This window comes from Sturnus vulgaris, chromosome 12 (assembly GCF_052056855.1).
Source record: "Sturnus vulgaris isolate bStuVul1 chromosome 12, bStuVul1.hap1, whole genome shotgun sequence".
NCBI lineage: Eukaryota > Metazoa > Chordata > Aves > Passeriformes > Sturnidae > Sturnus > Sturnus vulgaris.
This window is the reverse complement of record NC_142254.1, coordinates 7,444,923-7,468,966: the sequence shown is the minus strand read 5'-3', so window position 1 is coordinate 7,468,966 and position 24,044 is coordinate 7,444,923. Positions and strand designations below refer to the sequence as shown.

Genomic DNA, 24,044 nt, shown 5'->3' with positions numbered 1-24,044 from the left:
ATGTTGTTATGATCCTAAGAGCAAGATGATTTGCACAGAGTACTTGCTAGTGAGTGTAGAGCACCATAGTCCCTCATTATAGTTTTAGTAGAACAGGAGAACATAAAAAGAGTCTTGAATTACTCTAACTTAAGACTGTGAAAAACATGCTCTTGTGTTTCTTATTCCTTACTTTAATTGAACACAAAGATATCAGCACTTCAGTGTCAGCTGCTACACATAAAATCAAACTTGGAGTGTAGTAAATACAGCAGAACTGAAGGTTTAGTGTTATATATTGAGAGAACGATTCGAGATAGAATTGTCTTAACCAACACTACTACTACAATAACAACCTTAAATTTATTAAAATAGAACTAAGCTTAAATGCATTGGCCTTTCCTTTTTATTTTTATTACGTATTTTTTATCTCTAAGAAGCAAAACTCACTTAACATAAACTGGGTATTTTCACTTTCCCAGCTGTTGTAAATTTTCACAATGTTGCAATCTCAGAAGAAAATTTTAAACATCAATTTTAATAAAAACTTGAGTAAAAGTGTTCAAAACATGATTTGTCCCTAGTCGTTTGATATAAAAAGTACTTGTTTTGATCCTGTTTATCCAATAGGAGCTTTCTAATCAATCCTTGTGCAGAGGACAAAGTCGTGGAATTGCCTCTCTAGCAGAAGACCAACTTAACCCGTTCCTGGGATCTGAAAGATGTGCTGCTGAGCAGAGTGGCTGCTGGATTTATTTCCTCGGGTGTGTCTGTCCTGATGGCTTTCCCTGCCCTCTTCATGTCCTGGTAGGTGGAGCACTGTGTGGGGACTCTGGCAAAGTGACAATAAAACTCCCTGCAGTGACAGGTGGCCTGAGGCCACATGTGAAAAAAGGAATAATGCTGGATGAAGCACACTGAGCTTTTGGGTGAAAAAGCAGAGTGTCAGTAATTATTAGACACTTTAATTAAATGGTGTTTACTAGTTGCTACAATAAGTTTCTAGGATTGGCAGGGGCTAACTCCACCTGCCTGGGCACCTGGGCCCTGCCTGGGGCATCGTTTTGGCTCCCAGTAACAAATCTGGAGAAAGGCAAGTTGCTCTACAGGCAAATTGTCATAGACCTGCCAGAGGGCTGTCACAGGATTTAAGTCATGGTAAGATCAGCAGGAATTGCTGAAAATGCTCTGAAGAAAAAAAAAATTACAGCAAGAAATATTGATTTGATGCAGTTTGGGTATTCTTCAAGACTGTGTGAATTTTACTGGAACTTCCTGAAGGAAACCTTGCAAAGGTGAGTTTGGCTAGCAGGGAGCCAGCAGCTGGCAGGGTCCAACCTCCACCAGAGATTTTTCTGACAGGACAGGGAGGTAGCTGGGGAGCTAGAGACTAGATCAAAGCTGGTCTGATTTAGTTATTCAAAAAGTGAATGTTCCCAAATATTTTGTTCCATATAAATCTTCGTGTATCCAGCTAACACATCATGCATCTTTTTTATGGTATGGAGTGAAGGCGTTAAAAATAGAAAGGAATTTTTCTGCAGGTCTCAAAACACACGTCTCAGGCCATCACAGTGACTAAATAAAGTTGTGGCTAAACAAAATGGTGACTTTTAATGGAATTTCCGAGGTGAGAGTTGGAGGGCAAACGTTTTAGAAATGCACCTCAAATTTATTAAAATACAGCTCCCTCACATTACTTACTGCAAAAATCAAATTCTGTTTGTGATTTATAAACTGTAAAATGACTTTACTGATGACTTTTGACGCTTCTATTTAATTGGGACATTTTCCTGAGAAACAGCTGATCCATGGAAACGTTTTCTTGTTATGATACTGTTTTCTAAATCAATAGGAGTGAGGTTTGGTTTCTTCCTTAATGTATTTCAACAAACACAGTGAGTTCGGAAGCCTGACCGAGCAGTCCGCCGCGGGCACGCAGCCCAGGAGGAGCCCGGGCGTGGACGGGGATGCCGCAGACAGCAGCGGGAGTATCGCTGCCCGCTCAGGTGCTGCACAGGTACTTCCAGCGCCGGCGGGGCCGGAGCGGAGCGGGCCGGGCAGCGAGCGGCTCCGAGCGGCTCCGAGCCGGTGCCGGGGCTGCGCCGGGCGGGGCCTGGCGCGGGGGGCGGTGCGGGACGCGGGCGGGGCCGGGCCCGCGGGGCAGTGCGGCCGGGGCCGCGCATCCACCGGCTCCATCGGCTCCACCAGGTCCACCGAGTCCACCGGCCGGGCGGGGAGAGGCGGGCTCGGGCTGCCGCCGCCTCCGCCGCGCAGGGGCAGAGCCCGCGACGGGCGCACGGCGGGCGCTGCCCGGGCGCAGGAGGGGAGGGAAGGGGAGGGAGGGAAGGGGAGGCTCGTCCCCGCTGCCGCCGCCTCGTCCCCGCTGCCGCCGCCTCGCTGGACCTCGCGGCGAGCTCCCGGCGCGGAGCGCTCCGTGGGATGGGGCTCGGAGAGGCGCCCGGTGTCGCCTGCTCGCTCTCGGGCTGCGGGAGCCCCCGGGCAGCGCAGGGCAGCTGAATCCCGCCCGTGCTGGAGCGAAGGAGCGGGACGCGATTTATTGCTGCATTCCCAGAAACGTCGCTTCCACCTGCGAGCGAGTTTGAGCAGCCGGCTGTGGATTTTATATTTGCTTCTCCGCAAACCGAGGTTAGCCGGGAGGCTTTGGCTTTTTGGGAAGGAGCCTTGCCCCGGCCCGCTGTGTGCGATGGATTGAGGCGTGCCCGGCTGCGCCCCCAGCCAGGTCCCCGCCCGCAGCCCACATAGATGCGATGGAAAGTCGGGGGCTGTTCTGCACCCTTTGTTACCTGATGTTCAACGCTCCTCTGCTGTTCATTGTCACCGGTGAGTAGGGAACTTCGGTCTCTTCCCGCGGCGATGCGCCGCTCCGGGCACCACTCGCTGGCGAGAGGCTGCGGGGCCGTCGGGGCTGCGGGGCCGCCCGTCCGCACCGAGCTGCAGCCGCCCCGCTGCTGGCAGGCCCGGCCTCCCCGGCGCGTTCCCAGCGCGGGGCTGGGGGCAGGGAGCTGCCCTGCCCGGGCTCTGGCAGAACAAGGTGGCACTGTTGGGCCGCAGCTGCCGGCAGCGCACAGCGGAACCGAGCGGGGCGCGGCGGGCGCGCAGCCCGGGACAGTCCCCGCGCCGCCCGGCGGGAGGGCACAGTGGGACACCGGTGGCCCTGGATCAAGCCGAGGGCTTTCTTAGAAGGACTAGGGGGTTTTAAAGTCCTCTGCAAACTTTCCACTGAAGCCGCGGCTGCAGCGTGACGGGGGCCGGCTCGGCCCTGCCCCGGGTGCACAGTCCCGGATGCTCGGTGGTACCTGGGCTCCAGGAAACCTGTGTTGTGATCAGTGCTTAGCTCTTGAGCTGAAACAGCTCAAGTTAGACTGAAAAAGACTGATCTTGTCTTTTAATCTCTCTCATTAACCAGCCCTTGTAACTCTATCTTCCCCCCAGCTACCTTTACTGAAGTTCCCAAAGATGTGACTGTTAGGGAGGGAGATGATATTGAGATGCCTTGTGCTTTCCGAGCCAGCGGATCCACCTCTTACTCCTTGGAAATCCAGTGGTGGTACCTTAAAGAACCAGCCAGAGAACTTGCACACGAATTAGCCATCAGTGTCCCCGGCAGCAGGAGCAAGGTAATACATTGCTATGGAGATATATATCTTCATCAAATGCAACATGCTTAGGCAGTAATTAGAATAAACTCAGCATTCCCAGAGTGTTTCCTCTGCCCAGTGCCGGCCACCAGTAGGAAAGATCAGTGTGCCCAGGCCCTCCGAGGGATGCAGGAGTACAGGGCATGCACTTCATGTCAGGAAAAAACATCAGAGCTTTAAGGACTGTAAACAGAAAATGATAAATGTTCCACTGCAAAATCAGCAATGAGGTCCTAAGAAAAGAAGTGTAGACAAGCAAAAACCAGTGCTTTTGTGGACTGAGCTAGGAATCGCTGTAAAAGGTGGTCTCTGCTCACTGATAGTGCAGAGAAGGGCTTGAGGGGTACACCTCTCTGTTGGTACATTAACGTGGTATCAGTCTGCATTTACAAATGTACAGTTACTTGTACACGTCCACACTTGTGTCCATATCTGAAGCTCAGTAAGATGTTTTCAGTCAGATGTAGCAATTAAAATGCATGAGGCAGAGTTAAATCTTGCGTGCCTTTTCCCCTCCCCCTAGGAAGCCACTTGGTGTAAGGGTAGGCTTTAGTTTAAATATTTCAGCTGCATTTCCCCAGCATAAGCCAGTTCATTCTACAGCTCCCCCACCAGAGCAAAGACACCTTGCAGGTGCCAGATGGGGCTGTACAAGGAGTGGGGTAAAGCAGGACTTTGAGGCTGTGTTGCCCTACTGTGCAGGACATGTCATCCTCTCCAGCCCCCGTCCTCTGTGCCAGCAGGGTGGCCCGCAGCAGCCTCTGTGCCTGTGCCAGCTCCCCTCTCTGTGGCACGCTTGTTTTCCTGCAGAGCTCAAATAGAGATGCAAAGCATATAGACACTGAGCTAATGTGATGCCGCCTAGCTGGGGAAAGTGTAAGTCAGTTGTCAGACTGGGAAATAAATCGCTTGGATTTAAATGTCTTCTTTAACCTTATATAAAAACTGTGAGCTGCTTTTACAATAAATGATGACAGAGCAAGCCTGGAGAATGATGACCATCTCCCTGAGAGGCGTATCAGTGAGGTCTGAGGCATCACTTAGGTTTACAGTGGTTGGCTGGAGACAAAAACATAACCAAATATGAAACCTGCTGCATGATACCTGCTCCCAGGGTGTTTCAGGACTGAACTCTGCCCTGAGCCATGCAGGATCCAGCTTGCCCAAGCCATTCACTGCTGTGCTGCTGGCATACCGTCTTCCCTGTGTTTGTCAGTGACTGTGAGCAGCAGAGCATGCAACAAGCATTTCTTTGGCTGCTGTTCGCACCCTTGGGGAAGGCAGCGCTTCTGTGGGGCTGCATGGGAACTTTACCAAAACAGTCCCCTCGGCTGAGCACTGCTTTGCTGCCTTCCCCATCACCTCGGGGACTGCCCTGGGCCACACAGGCTGTGTGAATGGCAAGCGGAGAAAGTTACATCTATCCATGTCCTGTCCTTCCGCTGGGGTGGGAATATGAGCATCCTGTTGATGTGCTGGCAGCGCTGAGTCTAATTGCCCTTTTTTTTCTGTTCTTCTAGGTAGCAAATAAGGATGCAACCAAAATCAGCGTAAGTGCAGCTCGAGATGGGTGCACACCCGTCCTCCCACGCTCGTGGGATTGACTGCATGCCCCCCTCATTTCCTGACACACGAATGCAGCTGGTCTCACTGGCAGCCGCGCTCCTGCAGCACGGCGGGAGTGTGGCACGTTTCCCCTCCTCAGTGTGCCGTGGCTCAAGACGTTGTCACCATCTGTTGCTGGTTTTGCAGTCACGTCTAACTCCTTGCAAATCCAGAGGAGGTGACGCTTGCCTTACAGCCCTTCCTTAGCCACGTTGGAAAAGAACTGTAGGCCAAACTAGAAGAGAATCTTGCTTTTTTCCCCAGCCTTCTGCAAGCCCCCAGTCGCTGAGGCGGCCCCTTTCTGTGGCTGTCCAGCAGGAAACACGCCCCTTTTGCTCCCATGCGGCCCGGTGTCTCTCTCCGCGGTGCTGAGCACGGGGCAGCTCCCGGACCCGGAGAGGAGCGCTGTGCCCAGCCGGGCTGGGCTCGCTGCAGCCGGCGGGGGGCGACCCCGGGGGCTGCGCTTTCCCCAGGGGGGCAAGGGGAGCTCGGGGTGAGGCCCGAGGGCTGCCCGAACCTGGGACCGGCCGGGGGGCGAGAGAACACCCGCGGGGACTGATGGCAGAGCGCTGCTGGTGACAGGTGGGAGGTGGCGTGGGAACGATGGGGACAGGGGCTGGTTCTGGATAGCCCCGCGAGGTGGGGCTTTACCAGCGAGGCTCTGGGCTCGGTGTCCGCTGCTTTGGGGAAATCGGCCCCGGCTCCGTGCTCTGGGCAGCAAACCAGGGGCAGGGGCCGCAGGGCGGGGCAGGGTCGCTGAGGCCGTGCCGGCCGTGCGCTCTCTTGCAGACGGTCCGCGTCCAGGGCAATGACATCTCGCACCGGCTGCGCCTGTCGGGCGTGCGGCGGCAGGACGAGGGCGTCTACCAGTGCCGCGTGTCGGACTACAGCGACGACGAGACGCAGGAGCACAAGGCTCAGGCGCTGCTGCGCGTCCTGTCCCGCTTCGCCCCGCCCGACGTGCAGGCGGCCGAGGCGGTGTCGCACATCCAGAGCGGGGCCGCCCCGCGCCGCCACGGCCCCGCCGCCCGCCCCACGCCGCCGCCCGGCCCCGCCAAGCGCCCGCCGCCGCCGCCGGCCCCCGCCCCGGGCAGCACCGCCGCCACCGCCGCCACCGCCACCGCAGCCTCGACGGCCGCCGCCGCCGCCGCCTCCTCGGCCTCGCCGCCGCCCGGGCAGGCCGCCATCCTCCGCCAGCAGCACGGGTCAGGTAGGGCGGGGGGCGGGAGGGGACCCCGCTCCCGCACTGAGCCCCGGCACTGCCGCTGCTTGCGGGCCGGGCACTGTGAGCCCTGTGCCCTGGGGGGACTCTCGCTGCCACGCTGAAACTGAGAAATCGCGCCCAGGTCTGTTGGCGAAGTGTGCTTAGGCTGTCCCAAAGGCCGGGAGTGGCGCCTTGCCCCGGTCTGGACAGGAGTGAGCACAGGCACGGGGCTGGGGAGACGGGTCCCAGTACAGGGCTGGGACCTGCATCCCTTTGGGTAGGTGCGGTGGGAGGCCCCACGTTCAGATCCCCCTTGCAGCTTTTCGGGTGCAGCGTTTGAAACAGCAGCTGCAGCCTCAGGTGAGCGAAACGCCGTGGATGTTCTGCAGAGAATTTAGATTTGCAGAGAATTTAGATCAGCGAGTGGTTTACAGGGCTGGCGGTGCCAGGCAGATGCGAGGCCTGTGCAGAGCAAGATGCAGATTCAGAAGGGAAATGTCAATTGCTGTGTAATGAGCTCCACATCTGAATTAATGGCAGGATAAGAATTGGAGATACAGTGCTCTATAATGTTTTCCAAATGTAAACATCATGCTAATACTGATTGCCTATCAGTTAATACTGTATTAAGTTATTAATGCCACATTATCATATTGTGATTTGCCAGAGAAGGCAGTTATAAACCTTTATTCAATGACAGGAATGTCTGGGACGAAGAATATAGTCTTAAATCTGCATTGCAAAAGTGTTTCAAGCTTCGGAGGTGTGGTGCTGCTCTGGCTGGCCTTCAGCACCCCTCTCAGCCACTGTCACTTAGCTAATGTTGAACAAAGGTCCCTGCCAAGTTATCTGTGGAAGAAGGGAAACAATTTTATGCCACTGACTGTGCAAGGAAGGCCCTGAGCTCCCTTCTCTGTTGAGTCTCTTCTGACGCAGATTCATAATCTTCACACAGGGAAGTTCACACTTCTTCCTGATACCTCTTCACACTTTCTGGCCAAACAGTTGCAGGTTTTGGCTCACAGTAATGGAAATTATTCCTATCTGGGTTACTGTGACCTGCTGGTGCTTTACAGGTGCTGTGTTTTATCTGGCTACTACCTTTTCCTGTTTTCTGAATAATTTAGTTTCCTTCTTCTGTAGAAATACATGTGAAAGTTAGATTTTACTCCTTATCATTCCCAAGACTAAGCTAGTTTTTCATTGGTGTCTAGTGGAAGATAAGGTGACAATTCCTGACATCTAACTACAGGTGTTCCTGGCCATTTAAAGAAGTTCATTTTGCTTTTGCTGAATCTACTGACCCCAAGAAGTTAAACCAGACACTGTAATGCTCATAATCTATCATTTTTTGTTTGGAAAGATCTGCTTTCCTCCTGGAACCCCAGATCTGGGGGTTGTTATGTTTCCTCTCCACTCCGTGACTGAGAATTCTTGCAGTGTTTTCCATGCTGACAGTAGAGGCTGAGTTTAGGACTTGCAGCACTGTGCACCCTGCCTGCTGAACCCAGAGCTTATGTGGTGCATATGAACTAAAACCAGGACAGTGGAAGTGCAGTGGGCTCAGTTCCACGTCAACAGATGGATGTGAGCGTGTGCTGCCAAGACAGCATGTCACATATGCCTGTTAGGGCAAGACCTCCTGCCCAGATCAGCTAAACTGCTGTCTGTCCCAATTTTTTACATGTCTGTGCTTTGGGATATGGCACTTCTGCATCATTTCTAGGCTGCGTTAAATTCTGAAAATAAACTGGTAGCATTGTGGCCAGCAGTGGGGGTAATAGAATGATTCAAATCAGTGAAAAAGGTAAGCAGTATACAGAAAACCATCTAGTGGGGGTCTCCAGGTGGAGACCGATGCTGAGAGCTACAAAACTGGCTAAATCAAAATCTGGTGCTGTGAGCTCCCTGCTGGGCACATTGGTCTCTGTGAACAGTGCCACTCCGTGGCAGCTCCAGTGCTGGAGAAAGCCAAGTCAGGCTGTTCCTGTTCCTGTACTGACTTAGTAAGGTGTAAACCAACACCTGCTTTTGTCCCCATCGTATATTTTGGTATGGTCCTCCTTTAGAAATTAATGCCTTTTTACTCTGCTTGAATCAAGACCTCCCTGAATAACACGCTTCTCCCTGGTTTGTTGTAATTTCTGTACCTGCATAAAATACTAACATGGCAGTCAGTGTGGTGAGGGCTTGCAGGAGTATCATCTGCTTTTGTGAGGAAAGGGAAGAATGGGGTCTCCAGTGCTGCCAGTCAGCTTGGATAAGTGCTAAACTTTCTTCAAAATTTCCTAAAATAAAATGACATCTTACACCTTCTGAATTTCCCATTTGTATGTTAAAGTGGTGTTCTTTAGAGCTATGTCAGGTACAGTAATTATTGTTCTCCATAAAGAATGCAGTTGCTTTATAGAAAATGGGATTTTTCCCCTTTTATTTATTTATGGGAACCAGAAGCCCTGTTTCAAGTGCACCCATCCGAGGCAGTGTCATTACTGGTTTTCCACACAGTAGGGCCAACAAATCCAACTAAATCTTTTTTCACGTGCTGTTTGAGACTGCAGGACCTAACCTGGTGTTGCTGTTATGAGTTATATCTGCATAGCAGTGTGATACATACACTTCATTATCCTATTTGAGCCCTGTAACACATACAGATAAGCACTTGCACCAAATCTGTGTGTAATAATTGAATAGTCTAATATATTAAAAGTATTTAGCATTTCTAAGTCTTTTCATTGTACACAGGGATATTTCCTCTGTATAAAAGCAGAAATGTGGTCGAATAATAGATTTGCTATCAGCAATTAAGAAACATCCTCGTTTAAGACACTGGAGAGCTCTGCCTAAGAGCATGGCCCTAGCTAGAGTGTCCTGCATGAATTGGCCTCTAATCCCATTTTCCTTGCAATAGAAATCTTCCCAATACTTCCAGTGTAGTAAGAGAGGGCCTCTATGTACTTGAATTCCAATAAACATGATTATAGATCAAATGCTACATTGGCATGTGCCTCCAGGGCTCTTGTTGACTTCAGCTGCTGCCCCCGTCACGCACCATGGAAAAGTGGGATTCTTTACATCTTCTAAGTGAACTGAAACATGAATTTATTAGGATAAATGTGTCTGTTACTGAGATTATATAAAGAACAGAGAGTCTCATCTGACAAACCAGGTATAAATAGAAAATCTATTGTTTTGGACACCATCAGAAATGATATTTGGCTGAAGTTTGTGTCAGCATTATGGTATATAAGGCAATAAATCCATATAACTGAAAAATTTACCACTATGCCACAAATATTAGCTACTTAAACAGAATTTTATCTGTGATGTTTGAACAACCATATAAAAACTTGGTGCTATGGTCTCATGAGTCAGAAAGGTTACTGCTTGTCTGCCAGCAAGGTGAACTGAAGTGGAAACCTAGCAAATGGGATTTGGGCTGTGAGGAGACAAAGATCTGCTGGCGAGACCATTTTTAACACTATCAGAGAAGCAGTCGTCCATGTGGTTCTAAATGAAATAATATTGAGCTTTTAGTTTAAATGCTTGTACACAAATGGAATCTTACACTGTAGGAGAAAATTGGGGTGAACAAGTGAAAGTGTGCAGAGTTGTTTCTGTTTGGAAGTGCTCCTGGTTTTTACTGGGTAGAATAGGGGGGATGCAGGAGCATCACTGAGTGAAACACATGGTATCTCTGTCTCTGGAAGTTTGTAGTCCAAGTGTTTGAGACAGTTAAGTCACACAAGAACAATAACTGACTTTGTTGAGTCGTGTGACAGCTGTGAAATTAAATATGAAAACTTAATTTCACATCTTCTAAATTTAAGTCTAGTGCCGTAGTCGTGAGACTAACTTTGTCATCTGATGGTGAAGTAATAAACAAGGATCTTCATCCTGACCTCCTGGGAGGGAAACTGACTGTATTATATCCTAGCAAATGGTCTCCAAAATGAGTGTCTGTGTATTGGCTTGGGGGCAATTTTTAGTTTAGCTTCTGAGGAGAATGTAGATCAGACATTGCAGCTTTCAAAATCCCTTTTATTTGTTTGATCTCTAGCCTCAAAGCTCAGAAGTGAGAGCTTTAAATAAAATAAACAAAGATGGGAGTGTGAAACAAGAAGCTCTGGGAGGGGCACAGGCTCATGTGTTGTGCACAGATGAAGTGGTCATGGCAATGAAGAACATAAACCTTCACTCCATGCCTGTCCCTCCCCTCCTCACAGCCTTTTATGTCTGAGCCCAGAGCTCTGCTCCTGGGCTGCTCGGGCAAGATAAAGCAGCAGGTGCCAGTCGTGCAGCCCCTGTGGCCGTGGTGTCAGCAGAGCAGGGCAGGCACAGCCTGCACACCTTGAGGCAGGAGGCCATGGGGAGGATCTCAGATCTCTGCTGTGCTCTAGGAAGCAACAGAGCTGTCTTTGCAGCTTAGAGACAGCACAGGAAGGAGCTCAGTGTTTTATTGAGTGTGCAGAGCTGTGGCTGGTTAGGGGGACTCTGTTTGGAGGAGCTGTGCTTGGGCTTGGACTAACTTTGGGTAAGGGTTTGAGTTCAGGGCTCTCCTGGCTTTGTCAGAGCTTGAATGGCTCTCTGCTAGTTTGAGACACAGCCTGTGGAGCTCGGTTATGTTTGATAGATGAACATTACATGAAATAGCAAGAAAGGAGAGTCTATGAGGCTGCTCAGCTCAGGCTCCCTGCCTTTCCCACTCAGTAATGTCTGTCTACTCCACTTCCCCTTGTGCTTTTTATGAGACCATGTATGAGCTCAATTCTGTTGTTACTTGTAGTTAAATGCAACCTAGGTCACATCACATTTTCCTTTACATTAAATAAAGTAGCAAGACAGAGGCCATAACTGAATTATCAGGCTGACCTCCTAAATGTCACTGGATAATAAACATGCAAAAAGAATTCTCATTAAATACACATCACTAGCACTTTAATATCTAGGCAAATTAGACTGCTTTGGGGACAAGTGAGGTCAAATATCTTCTTTTGTGTCTGTGTAATATGGATTAATTCTCGAACTGGACAAAAGCACTAACTGCTGTACTGTGTCACCTCATTATCTAGGGCAGAAACAAGCTGTGCCTGGGTGTTTTTGTACTGTGGAAATGCAATTTATTTGAGTAACCTCCTTTCAGCAGTTCTGGCTTGTTCCCCAGAGGACAGACAAAATTGTACTAACCTATTCTACTCTAGCCTGTTCAGTGCCCTTGAAGAAATCTGAATATTATTTGAATTTCTTTGATATCTTTAAGTTACAGATGAAAAAATCTTCTAAAAATATTACTAAACCAAATGAAGGGAGTATTCCAGGTCTTTTTAATGAATGTGGAAGCTGTACCTAACACTCGTCTAGATTTCTATATAAGATTGATTCATTAGTGAGTGAAGATTAGAAATTTATATGAAGAAAGGCTCAGTGCACCCACGCGTGTTTTTGCATGAGCAAGCAGCATTTGGGGCAGGAATATACATATAGTGCTAGTTCTTTATACATTATTTCAATAGATAATTTGCAAAGGCGAGTCTTAGTTTGCAGAACCAGCTAACTTTTGATCTTTTACGAGAGTCAGTAACTGTTATGCACTGCCCTCCTCTGCTATACCTGCTCGGCTTTACTGATGTATAAACTAATGCTTGAACTGTGTTGTCGATTTATACAGATCCCCAACAGTTTAAAACTTAGCAGTCGTGGCACGAAGAAATGCTCAGCCAGCCTTACTGGTACTGGTTTTGAGAAGGCTTTTAGTAGTGTGGGCTGTAGTTGGACAACAAGCACAAAGTAACCTTTGCCAGGAAATGAATCTTACAATAGTCCTGTGTAGGTGTTTCTTTTTTACTTAAGAGAGCCTGACAGGACTGTGCTGGCAATAAAAGGAGGTCGCTTTGGATTTTGATTTAACTTTGCTAAAGCAGTAAGAATGCTGTCAGGCTCACTATTGCTGTTTACTATGTGTTTTTTAAAATTAGATAATGGTAGAGCAGTCCCATATGTCAATAATAAACAGTTCAAGTAGGTTTGTATTGGAAAAAATGGGGTTGTCAGCAGAATGGTATTATTTGTCACAACAGCAGCTAACAACCGAGCACTTTATATTGCTAGGCTGTTATCAGCTGGGAGGCAATTTTATTAGCTGGAAAGAAGAGCAGTTTGGCAGAGCAGCAGTGTGCTCGGCACAGGGGTCTGTGTGTGGCTGGAGCAGGGAGCTGTGCTCACACAGGAAGGACCTCAGGCATTCCCCACAATATCTGCTGTGCCCTGCCCCTGGTGTGCAGGGAGAGGCTGCTGCCTTCCAAAGCAGGCAGAGCACAGGCAGGTCTCTCATGGACATGTTTTGTGTTCAGGACACATGGGAATGCATCACCCGAGCACATGGGTTAGTGGCAGACAGTGTGGTGGTGCTGAGCTCGTGGCTGGCTGGACTCGGTGATCTTACAGCTCTTTTCCAGCCTCACCCATTCTGTGGTTCTGTGGGTAAAATTCATCAAACTGAAATAATTAGAAATAGTTTGCTGCTTTATAACTTTTAAAATTGGCTTATTAATCTGAATCCCTCTCATGCTGAGGAGCTGCAGAGTTCACATGTGCAGAGGGTATTGAGGAATATCCCATGTCCACAGTTTTGTCAAATAACCCCTTCCTACCTTATTCTGCAAAGCTTGGCCTCTCTTACATCTAGGGCACAGCAGAGTCTTTAGTTAACTAACATCTAGCAAATATCAGTCATTGGAGATGTTTGGAGGGTCTGTGTATTTGTGGGTCAGTTCCAAAATGCTGCTATTTGTTTACAGCAAAAAAGTGATCCCTTCTTTATGGAAATCACAGAGTCTGCTTTTTTTTCAGGCACATGCTCTCAATACAGCCATTTTTCATATCTCATCATGCATTCTGCTAATGCACTTACCTCTGTTCTTTAAGTATGGACAGGATGGGGTTATTTTTCAAAAAAATCCTTAATCTGCACTTGCATCTGCTTAAGTTTAGTAATTCTGATTGGAGTGATAATTACAACTACATTGGCAGCTTGCTCCTAATCCTGATCAAGTGAAAAATACTCTAAAAACAGTGAAGTGAGAACCACAGTGTTATTGTCTTTATATCGGGGTTGCAAATATTTACAATTTGTATCAATTACCAGATGTGAAACCTGTGGTTCAGTCCAGTGGGACTCTGTCGGTCTTTTCATAAAGTTCCAGCCTATGGAATTGTGTGACCATATTATGCTTGCCTGCTTTTCTGCAATATGATTTTTTAGTCCTCCTAATGAGAATGAAAAACCTGAGAATATGTCTGAAACCAGCTCCCAGTATTCTTCATTGCCTTGTGATCTGGGCAGTTTGAGTTGTGCTTTTGTTACTTGTGATAGATGTGCTCTGGAATTGCTCACATAATAGTACAGAAGAAGTAAGTGTAGGACTGGCTGCTTATTTACCACCTGAACTACCACTAATGCAGTTGCTTATTTTTCCCTGTATTTTAGTTTAGAATTCATTTTCCACCAAATTTCATTACAAAGAATTTTGTATCTCTCGTTATTCAACTTTCAAGGAATGAATTAACGGTTCTTGGTTTTGTTAAGTTAATTTTAGATCGTGGAACTGCAGAAAATTCTGGAAATTAAAACAAATTCATGGTTGCATGGTTTGACAGTCTTAATAAGCTGTTTGGCAAGGAGAGATCATCTCACCGATACCAAAGCAGAAATCTGTTTATGTGAAGGTAATACAAAGTAGAGACCAGCTGCAGGTCTTCAAAGAGGAAAGTTACTGGCTTATTGAAATGCAAACCAATAGAAAGTATTTAAACTGTGTAATCTATATAGAATGAATTACTCATTTTAAGCATTCAGGATGCATTTCTATCTGCATTGACACCGTCTAGAACTGTGTTTCCTTTTGCACCTTGTTATAAATTACTCCTGGTGTTGTCTTGAAGTTACTCTTTAATTTATCCCGGATTTTTGGGGTGGTTGAGTGGTTTGTTTGGCTCTCTCCAGTGCAGAAGAGCAGCACCTGAAGGACCTGGCTCCCCCAGCTCAGCTGCTGCTCTGCTGGGCTGTCTGTGGGCACTGCCTGCCCTCAGCACAGTGGTGTTCACAGGCACATGTAGTGTTTGAAGAAGCAGAGGGAGGCTTTGGTAAGAGTGCTGATTGTTCTGTACACTTTTGGCTACCACAGAAGTGAAATGGCTATATTGAGGGAAAATATTTCCCATATTGTGTTACCCCTATTTCTTGTAACTTTAGTGGGAGATGGGTTTTTGCCAGTCTTTTGGCAATAAAACTGTGTATTTCTCTGGGAACCTAACAGAAGTATTTCTTTATAAAGGTAGAAGTATTTCTTGCTCTATAACAGATAGGTATTTCCCTACATTCATCAAATCCACTAGTTCAACAGCTCCTCTTTTTGTGATAGCTGTGGTTAATACAAAAGTGTTGTGCAGACCTGCAGCAGCTGTGGAATGGCTCAGATCAATTGTCCATTTAATCCTGTACCTCATGTCTAATGGTGTCCTTATGATCCAGGAGAGGGAAGAGCCTCTGTAGAGGATAACAGAGCACTTGGCTGGTCTGTGTACCATGAGCAGGTTTGGCAGGGATTGTCAGCACTAACAATTTAAGGAAAATTTGGCTTTTATGAGTCTCAGTTAAAATGAGCTCTGTTGAGATCAAAATCCACCTCAGTAGTTGCAGGTGCCTTAAGAAACACATCCCAAACTCCTCTGCCAATGCCTGTGTCTGTCCTGTCCCACAGGCACTCACACAGTGACTTCCAGCAGAGCACTGCAGTACTTAAGAAAATCAATACTGCATAAGGAATATTTTTCTTCTCTTAGCTTCTTATCAAAACAAAACTTTTATTTCTGCATCATTTCCTTGCATGATTACACTCCTCTCCCATCGCCATCCAATTTATTTGTTTTGTAATCAGTAGCCTTCCTGCTACCATGCTGAAACACCAAAGTCTAAAACACCAAACCACTAAAACACCAGTTTTCTGTCCTAGGTGAGCTTTTTGAGTTGTCATGTCAAGAAGAGTCAAAATTAAGGACCAGGCTGTTACAAGGAACTGGCTTTTTCTCAAATGCACATATTTATTTTTCTGCCTATTCAGGAAGTTTGCACTGTGCTGCCCTGTATGCAGCTTCTGTAGAGTTATCAAGCCTTAAGTTCTCACCTCATTGTTTTCAGGTGAATTTAGCCCAGCATGTAAACAGATACAGGTGTGGGCAAGTAAAACATATTCATTTCAGGACTGCTAAATACTCCAAATGCAAATGGAATCTTATTTGAGATATTAAAACCTATTGAGTTTCCAAAATGAGGACAGGGGAGGCTTTTGGTTACTCTTGTAATGTGGGGTTTTGGCAATTCACCTCTAAGTATAGGCCTGAATATTGCAGTGGATATCTTGAGAGAGAAGGTAGAGAAACAGTGAAACACAGGTATATTTGAGAAGACCTAAAGTGATGACAGAGTTTTACAAAACTCTGGTTAGTGTCTTCTGGTCAATAAAATTGCTTTCAGCTTCTGGTGTGGATAAGGAAAGTGAAATGTGGGCATGATCATGAAGGATGTGGAGGGCAATGCTGATAGTTTCACCTGGCTGTGTGAGAAGATTTACTCCTGCCCTTAAAAACCTTGATGTCATGGATGAAGAAACAAAGCAGAATCACAAGCTTCTACCTGCATGGTTGTGTAGAAATAAAAACATATGCTGACTTCTGTGAGGCATTTTTTTGAGATGAGTTATGGAAAGCTGTTCCAAAACTCGGAGAATCATAAATAAAAACTGCAGTGGATAGAAAACTAATTTTGTCATCATGCCTTCTAGGCAGGTTCAGTGATGAGCAGATCCCATGCAGTTGCTCATAAATATGTGGGAAGTCACCACTGCTGAAATTAGCTACACCAAAAGGCATCTGAGGAGCTGTTTCTGGTTGTGCCTGGACAGGGTGATGCACAGCCAGCCAAAAGCCAGGAGAAATGGGGACACCATAGCTCAGTGGTTTTTCTGTGGTACCGGAACTTCTTTGAGCAGCACCACCTCCTGTTCCACAGAGTGCTCTAGGGTTGAGCTGGGAGGGTCTGCTAAAGTCAGCACAGGCTCTGCATGCACTTCTGCATGGCATTCTGGAGAATTAACTCTTGGGGGGGAGTGGGAATTTTAAGACATTGGGTACAAAAAAAAAGATAGTAAAAAGCAAAAATGCAGTGTGTGGATTATGCTGGAAGTACTTAAGAGTGAAGGGTGTAGACAGTTTATAAGATCTTGTCTCAAAGTGTGGAATAGTTCTAATGGGGTGTAGCTTATTATCTCTTTGGTTCAGTAAGTATATAGTGACTTTTGTAATTTCAATTAAAAACTCCTAAGAAGCTCTTAGGTCTGGAGTTGGGTAAATTCCCTTCCATTCAGTGCAAGTGCTCCAAATGTATGTCAGCGAGTGAGAATCTGTTTTATCTAGGAGGTTATTGCTTGTAATGATCCTTGACCAGCAACCCATGTAAAACTCCAATTTTTTTCCATGGATACCAGAACAAGAACATGTATCAAGCACAGTCTAAAGTTTCTGGACTGAGAGAATAGATCAGTCTATATGGTCAATTTGGTCCCTCACCTCTTAATGAAATGCCAGGTTTGAGGGCTTTAATTGGGCATTGTTCTGTAAGGAAATAGGCCAAGGCTAACAGGTCACTGCATAAAAGGCAGTGCAGAGAAATGTCTCGTGATGCTGCCAACCAGGGCCCCAGCTCCATCATCAATAGGCACTCAGATTTTAGGTGTTATCTCATCTTTCAAGGAAAATAGGCTACTGATGTCTTTCAGCTTTTTATTATATGGGCCACTGCATTTCACCACCATCTCAGAAAGAGACATCAAAGGACTTTTCAGATTCTTTGTAGTAAGAAAAATAGGTGACTGCTGGAAACGGTGGGTTTTGACCATCGGTTAAATATAGCTTGTAAAAGAATCATCCCATTTTTTTCTGGATGTTACAAGTCACTTGGTTAATTAATGTTTGTTTTCAATTGAACTGTTTTAAGTCAAACTGTGATTAATTCTGGCATAATAAAATTATTACATAGAAAATTGCAGTAAAACACTATTATGTCATAAATAGCAAAGGATGAGTGATGCCAGAGAGCAATTCACCATACACAAAGAGAACGATTTGTTCTGCATGCTGGTAGACTTTTCCTTTTGGCCATGAGCATATAAATATTTTTAAAGCAAAGTTGTAAGTCTGTGTAGTGATAAATAAGCTTGCAATAACGGAGCATCAAATGAATATTCAAAATATCAGTGAAATGTTCTCTCGCAAGCATCTGTAGTTTGCAAATAAGTGTGTACTCCTAGTTTAGGGTGTTTGGAGAAGAACTCTCTGTTCCCATACCTGGGTCAATCATGTGTCCAGATCCTCATGCTCAAGTTCACATTTTGTTTGTTTACATCTACAGATGTAGCAATTTATTAATTAAAGTCGAGACTTCCACTACTGCAGTAACAGCAGAATTGAGGACACTAAGTTCAGTTTATTTATAATCAATGATTCAGGTTAACAGAAATTATTTTTCTGTCTGCTTATATTTAAAGGAAGGAGAATTCTGAAGTTCTGTGTGTCCAATATTGCCTAAAGTCTTAGAGCAGAACAACACTGAATCAGTATAATAAAAGAAGCTTGTATGTGGTGTTCAGTAGGAATAATTGCTTTCAAATAATTTTTTTTAAAATATGTTTCATTTAACTGCTGAGATTCTATTAACAGTCTGAATTCACATTCTGTCAACAGAGAAGATGGAGAATATAGATTAAAGACAATAGTAGTTTCTACAGAAGGAAAAGACAAAATTTGGACTCTTGAATTCACAGTTTTGCATTGAAATTTAAACTAAAACTAGTACATAAAGGTAAAACCAACATAGGAATGATTTTGGTAAGCAAGCAAGCAGGTGCTGCAAGGAGTTGTGACTAATATTGCTTTCCCTTCAAAGCAGAAATGATCCTAAGCTGGTGTTCCTGGCAGCCCTTCAGCACCATGGTTGTAAGAGCACTTGAGCTTCAAGAGCCCATTTCTCCAGGTTGTTTCTCAGTGTTTCCAGGGGAATTCCCCCTCACAAAAGCACATCTTGCTGTCTGAGTAACTGGCAGCATCTCAGACTTGAGTCCTGTTCATTGAAAGAACAAATTCAGCCCTAGCAGGGAAAAAAATGGGCTTTCAGCACACTCAGGTTGGAGCATAATAAATATCTCAGGCCAGCTCTTCCCTGCAGTGCTGGGCAGGTGTGGAATTGGCACAAATTTGGCACCATTGAGCTGTGTGCAGCTGCCAGGAGTGTTGGCTGCTGCTGGGCTGCCCCTGCCCTCCCCAGGCTCAGGGGACAGTGACAGCACGTGGGGACTGTCCTGGGCTGGCCTTCCTGCATCTGTGCCATGTCCCCAAAGAGACGACTTCCCTGCACACACTTTTAGTGTCTTTTTGCAATGAGTTGCAACTAACTCCTTTAGCTGCTGGAGTAAATTGTGTTTGTTAATGATTTTTCAACTTTCAAAACAAAAATCCTGTATTCATCTTAATACCTTGCTGTTGCTTAGCAGTCCTTAGCACGTGTTTGTGCATGCAGGGATTTAATTAAAACCTTAATAACTAAGTAATCACCACACAGTCTGGGCGTCTGTGAAATAGCACTGTGGGGACATTTCTTGAGTTCCTCAATTGCACACCACATTGCTATGTACTATTTTTGATGCTGGGTAATCGTACTCCAGCATTGCTGGTGAGGTGTACAGAGATTACAAGGCAGCTGGAGCAGCAAGCCCAAGAGCAGTGCTTTGCTCAGGCACTGTTTGAGGCATTTCCTTTGATCATGCCACAGCTGGGAGACACTCACATGTCCCAGAGACCAAGACTGAAGTATTCACATTACAGTGCCTGAAGTGAGTTTCCTAAACAGAAGTGCCCTGATTACTTCTCCAGAGATACTGAACACAGAAAACTTTTTTTTTAAAGTTTTCATGCTTTGCAAAGTGTCTCTCATGGCCTGGGTGGAAGTCAGTGTTTTGGGCATTGATTACTCCTGTAGGCTGGGTGTTCAGCAGAGAGGAAGTCTCTCCCTAGGTGCCCCTCTGCACTTCAGCTGCAGGGCACATTCCCCCTGGACTCCTGCTTTTGTGTGGCAATGTCCCACATCCATCACATCCATCCTGTGCTCGTGACAGCTGCACACACTGGCCCTCCCATGGCTCAGGAAGGTGTCCCTGGGGACATTTGGGCCCAGGCAGCTGCAGTGGCCCAGCCTGGCCTTGTCTGCATGGGCTGAGCTGGGCTCAGGGAGCACCAGGCACCCGTGTCCTGCCCTGCAGTGGTGTGGCTGCACGGGGCACCAGGGCTGCTCCAGGGAACAGGGCTGGTCTCACTTTGCCTCTGCCTCTGCCTCTGCCTTTGCCTTTCCCTTTGCCTTTGCCTTTGCCTTTGCCTTTGCCTCTGCCTTTGCCTTTCCCTTTGCCTTTGCCTTTGCCTTTGCCTTTGCCTCTGCCTTTGCCTTTGCCTTTGCCTTTGCCTTTGCCTCTGCCTCTGTCTTTGCCTTTGCCTTTGCCTCTGCCTTTGCCTTTGCCTTTGCCTTTGCCTTTGCCTTTGCCTTGCCTTTCCCTTTGCCTTTGCCTCTGCCTTTGCCTTTGCCTTTGCCTTTGCCTTGCCTCTGCCTGTGCTGGCAGCACAGCAGTGACATTCCAGAGGTGGCACAGCCAGAGCCTCGTGCCTGTGTCCTGCTCTCTTGGCTGAGCGTGGCCAAGAGACCTCGGCCCTCCCATGGCAGGGAGAGGGGCCACACCATGGTGCACACAGCAAATACCTTTCTGTATCTTTTCAGCACACGTCTCTAGAAAATAAAAAAGCTGAGGGAGTATGTGGGTGTGAATGGATGAAGCAGGGACAGCCTGGGCAGCTGCAGCATGGACGTGGCTGCCACTCCTTGCTGTGAGCAATTGCCTCAGTGTCGTGCCCAGGGAGGGCTGTGTCCTGCCCCATGAGTTAGCTCATCGTTCTCCTTGGGACACACTGACGGGAACAGATGTGTTCCACACCCGACCTCTGTTTTTCTATAGCTCCTGAGCACATTTTTAATTTAAAATTCTGCTCTTTCCTATAAAAGGTAAAGAAGATGTCAAGGGCTTGCTGTTCCCATTCCAAATGAAATGGGTTCATGTCCTGTTAATCAAGAAGTACAGACGCAGCATTTGTCATTTCCCTTTAAAGTAATGGGTGGTTGATACCTGTCATTTCTCAAGAAACTATATACCAGATTATGGTGTATTTATAGAAATCTCAATTGCTGGTAACTTGGCTGAAGCCAAGTTTAGGCATACCATTAGTAACACATAATGAAATGACCTAAGTGGAGTCAGATTTGGGAGGGGGAGGAAAAAGCTATTTGAGTTGGATAGCTTGAGGATGCTGTTTTATTATTAAAATTAAGCTTCTGACCCCTGGCACTGAAGTGATAAAAATGAATCTTCCTATATTTCTCTTTTGCATTTAATCTTCCATATTGGAAAAGATAAAAAAATCAAATCTCCTTCTCTCCTTTGTCTCTTTCTTTTCTAGGTACAGGACCTGTTTATGCTACAGACCCACTCCTATACATGTCCCTGTTAATACTGCATAAGCTTGTACATTTATTAGTAAACCACTGACGGACTGCTCCCTCCACTCCTCCTCAGCCAAACAGAAAGGAACCTATTTAATAACAAACAAAACCCCTGACAAAGACATCCCTACTATTTTAAAGATGGACAGAAAGAGACTGAAAGAAGCATGATAAATTCTACATGGGGGGAAAAACATATTTTTGGGGATGCCACAGAAAAGTAAACCACATAGAATAATGCATCTAGTTTCCAGATTCTATGGTGTAAAGCCCTGCTCTGTGCATGGCACTTATGATTTCTCTATTTTAATGTAATATTTTTTCTTTTCTAAACCCTTCCTCTGACTCTTCATTTTGCACGAACTGTTGAGCAGTTATCTTTATGACAATATGTAAAGATGTTGGGTCAAACCCTTCCTAAGAAAGGAAATATTTTTAGTAGATTATTGTGTTTAGGTTTTTTTGGATTTCCTTTTTCTTTTTTAATTAAATTATTTCTTTTGAAGACATTAAAAAGGTACATCTTACCATAATTAATATTCACTGTCAATAATATTTATTTTTAAATGAAGATTGGAAACAAGGTAAGACATTTGTTTATAAACTGTATTGTATATTGCTGAATAACAGTTGAATAAAAAGATTTTGAAATAAAGTTTTTACAGATGTGTGTGCTTTCCCTGTGTCCTGAATGTCCCTGAGAAGACTTGATGGCTTGTGTGTCTTCCCTACCTTGTCACAGCACAGAGACTTGAGGAAAGATGCAGCACAAACAAAATAAAATTGAAATCAGTTCTTTTTCAGACACTCTTGCCTGATGCCAAAGCCCAGAGCAGAACGTGCAGGCTGCCAGTCCCAGCCTGCAGCTGCCTTTTCCTTGGTGCCACCAGTTATCTCTGGGCAGTCAGGACAAGAAGTGGTAGATGGACAGTGGGACAGTGTGTGGCATTCAGTGTAAATTGCTTTGATTTGCCTGAGGCCTCTCTGAAAAAGAGTGAATCAAGCAGTGGAAAATAAAAATAAATGATCCTGGAATGTTGTGTTCCCTAGTTCCAAGATTTGTTTAAAATATGTTCAGATTTTTAAAAATACATTATTGTATCACTTTTCTTATCCAGGTGAGCTTTCTCTAAAGAAGCTTTTTTACAGTAAAAAGAGTAGTTATTTTTCTGTTGCAAAATGCTTATTTTTCAAGTAAGCTAATAAGATGGCTTGGTAAAGAAACATGACCTTCATTAGCTGAATTTAGTGAAGTACCTTGAAATTTCCTATGCCCGACTATGACTCTTACCCTGTCATTTGTGTGGCATTTTAGAAAGGAGCTTCCTCGTGAGAAAGGCAGAATGACAGCTGCAGTGGCAGCAGGACTGTGCCTGCAGGAGCTGCAGAGCAAACACAGGACATGCCACTGCCTCACCTCGTACCTGAGTCCTGTTCTAGAGGGAGGGCAGGAAGGGATTGTTGTTTTCTCACCTGGTCAGGATTTCCTTTTTCTAGGACTGCCAGTGACAGCCAGGGATTTGTGCCACTTGCACTCACTGGCTTTGAGACCAAGCAGATCTGTGTTTGGTATGTGTACTACACTGTAGTAAAAGCCTCTTGCACTGGGGCAAACTCACCATGGGGATCCAAAGGGGATAAAGTCCTCACAGGAATGCTCATCCCTTTACTGCCAGCTGTAGGATTGGGGAACAATCCATAATCCTCCCACAAAAAGCTGAACTGCTCTTTGGAAGACCTCAGAGGAGGTGGTCATTGTGAGCCTGGAAGTGCATTAGAGCATGAGACACTGAAGAACACAGGAGGGCTTCTGAACCTGAAGGGAAAAGATAAGTGAAAAAAAATTTATATGTTGGACCACGTCTAAACAAATACCAGAATTCCTGTCTGGCAATTTGCTCAAGGGCAGTTACCCCAGCAGAGGTGTGCATGGAGTGTGCAGTGCCAGGAGAGTTCTAACCCTTCCACCAAGGGCTGGTCACCAAGTGAAACCTGCCTGTGTTTGGACTGGGGGTCCTCTGGCCAGCTCTTCATCACTGCTGCTATTTTCTCAAGGGTAGAGAATATTTCTCAGAGCCTCAACTTCCTTCTAAGGGAGAGAACTAAAATTTTTCCACAAGAGGAAGAAGAAAATATGCCTAAATTGATCTAAATAAATAGCAGAGGTTTGAAGCAGTGAAGCATGTCTAAGAGTAGTTATGCTTCTATTTCAACTTCAGTCCTACCCCAGCTGGTGTGCAAGTAAACAGGTATCTGCTTTGCTCTGATACTTTTGTTCCATCACTTACAGAGTACATAGTCTCTAGAATTACAGACTGTGTGGTTTGGAGGAAATATATCAATCATCTTGAGTTTGTCCTTCCCTTCCTTTTGTAGCCTATTACCTGCAAAGGTAAAGACAGCAAGTTTTGTGTGCAATGACAGGAGCAGAATTACCAAGGTCTTTTAGGCTTTAATCACATTAAAGGTGAAAAAATATTAAATCTACAACTAAAAGTAACTTTTTTATCCTTTCTGAGATCAGAATTAAGTGTGCCACAGTAGGAATAACAATTCTTATATTCCAATTCACCATAAAACCTCAGAAATACTAAACAATAACCTGTGGATTTGATGAAAAATCTCTTCTAGCAAGAGCAACAGGCATCTTTGCTTTCCAGTGAAGACCTGTACCCAGGCAGAGAGAGCTCATTCTCAGCACACAGGATAACTTCAACAAGTGAGATTGCCTTGCTTTACCTTTACCTTCCCCTTCACTATATGTCTGCCTTTAAAAATGTGCAAAATGAGTCCTTCAGGTTTTGGGGCTATTGTTTCCACATTCAGGCCAGCTCTCTTTTTTTCACAAAATACACAGCCTATAATTGGCCCCATATTACTGTAGTGCAGGGAAAATAAGTGGCTAAAGCGGACACTGCAGCTTTCAGTACAGTATTTAGTCTTT

The 24,044-nt window shown here is 45.9% G+C and overlaps 1 protein-coding gene across 1 annotated transcript; it reads left to right on the top strand.

Moving 5' to 3' along the window:
- The first annotated feature begins 2,432 nt into the window (after positions 1–2,432).
- VSTM2B (V-set and transmembrane domain containing 2B) lies at positions 2,433–21,755 on the top strand. Its single transcript, XM_014882316.2, has 5 exons — positions 2,433–2,823; positions 3,436–3,620; positions 5,162–5,191; positions 6,036–6,456; positions 21,058–21,755. Exons 1-5 carry the CDS (start codon positions 2,751–2,753, stop codon positions 21,144–21,146), a joined length of 798 nt encoding a protein of 265 aa, XP_014737802.1. The 5' UTR covers positions 2,433–2,750; the 3' UTR covers positions 21,147–21,755.
- The last annotated feature ends 2,289 nt before the right edge of the window (positions 21,756–24,044 follow it).

Excerpts from the sequence above, each read along its gene's own strand:
- VSTM2B (XM_014882316.2), top strand. The coding sequence starts at position 2,751 with ATGGAAAGTCGGGGGCTGTTCTGCACCCTTTGTTACCTGATGTTCAAC. Across the intron at positions 3,621-5,161 it reads TCCCCGGCAGCAGGAGCAAG|GTAGCAAATAAGGATGCAAC; the intron begins GTAATACATTGC and ends CTGTTCTTCTAG. Across the intron at positions 5,192-6,035 it reads AGGATGCAACCAAAATCAGC|ACGGTCCGCGTCCAGGGCAA; the intron begins GTAAGTGCAGCT and ends GCTCTCTTGCAG.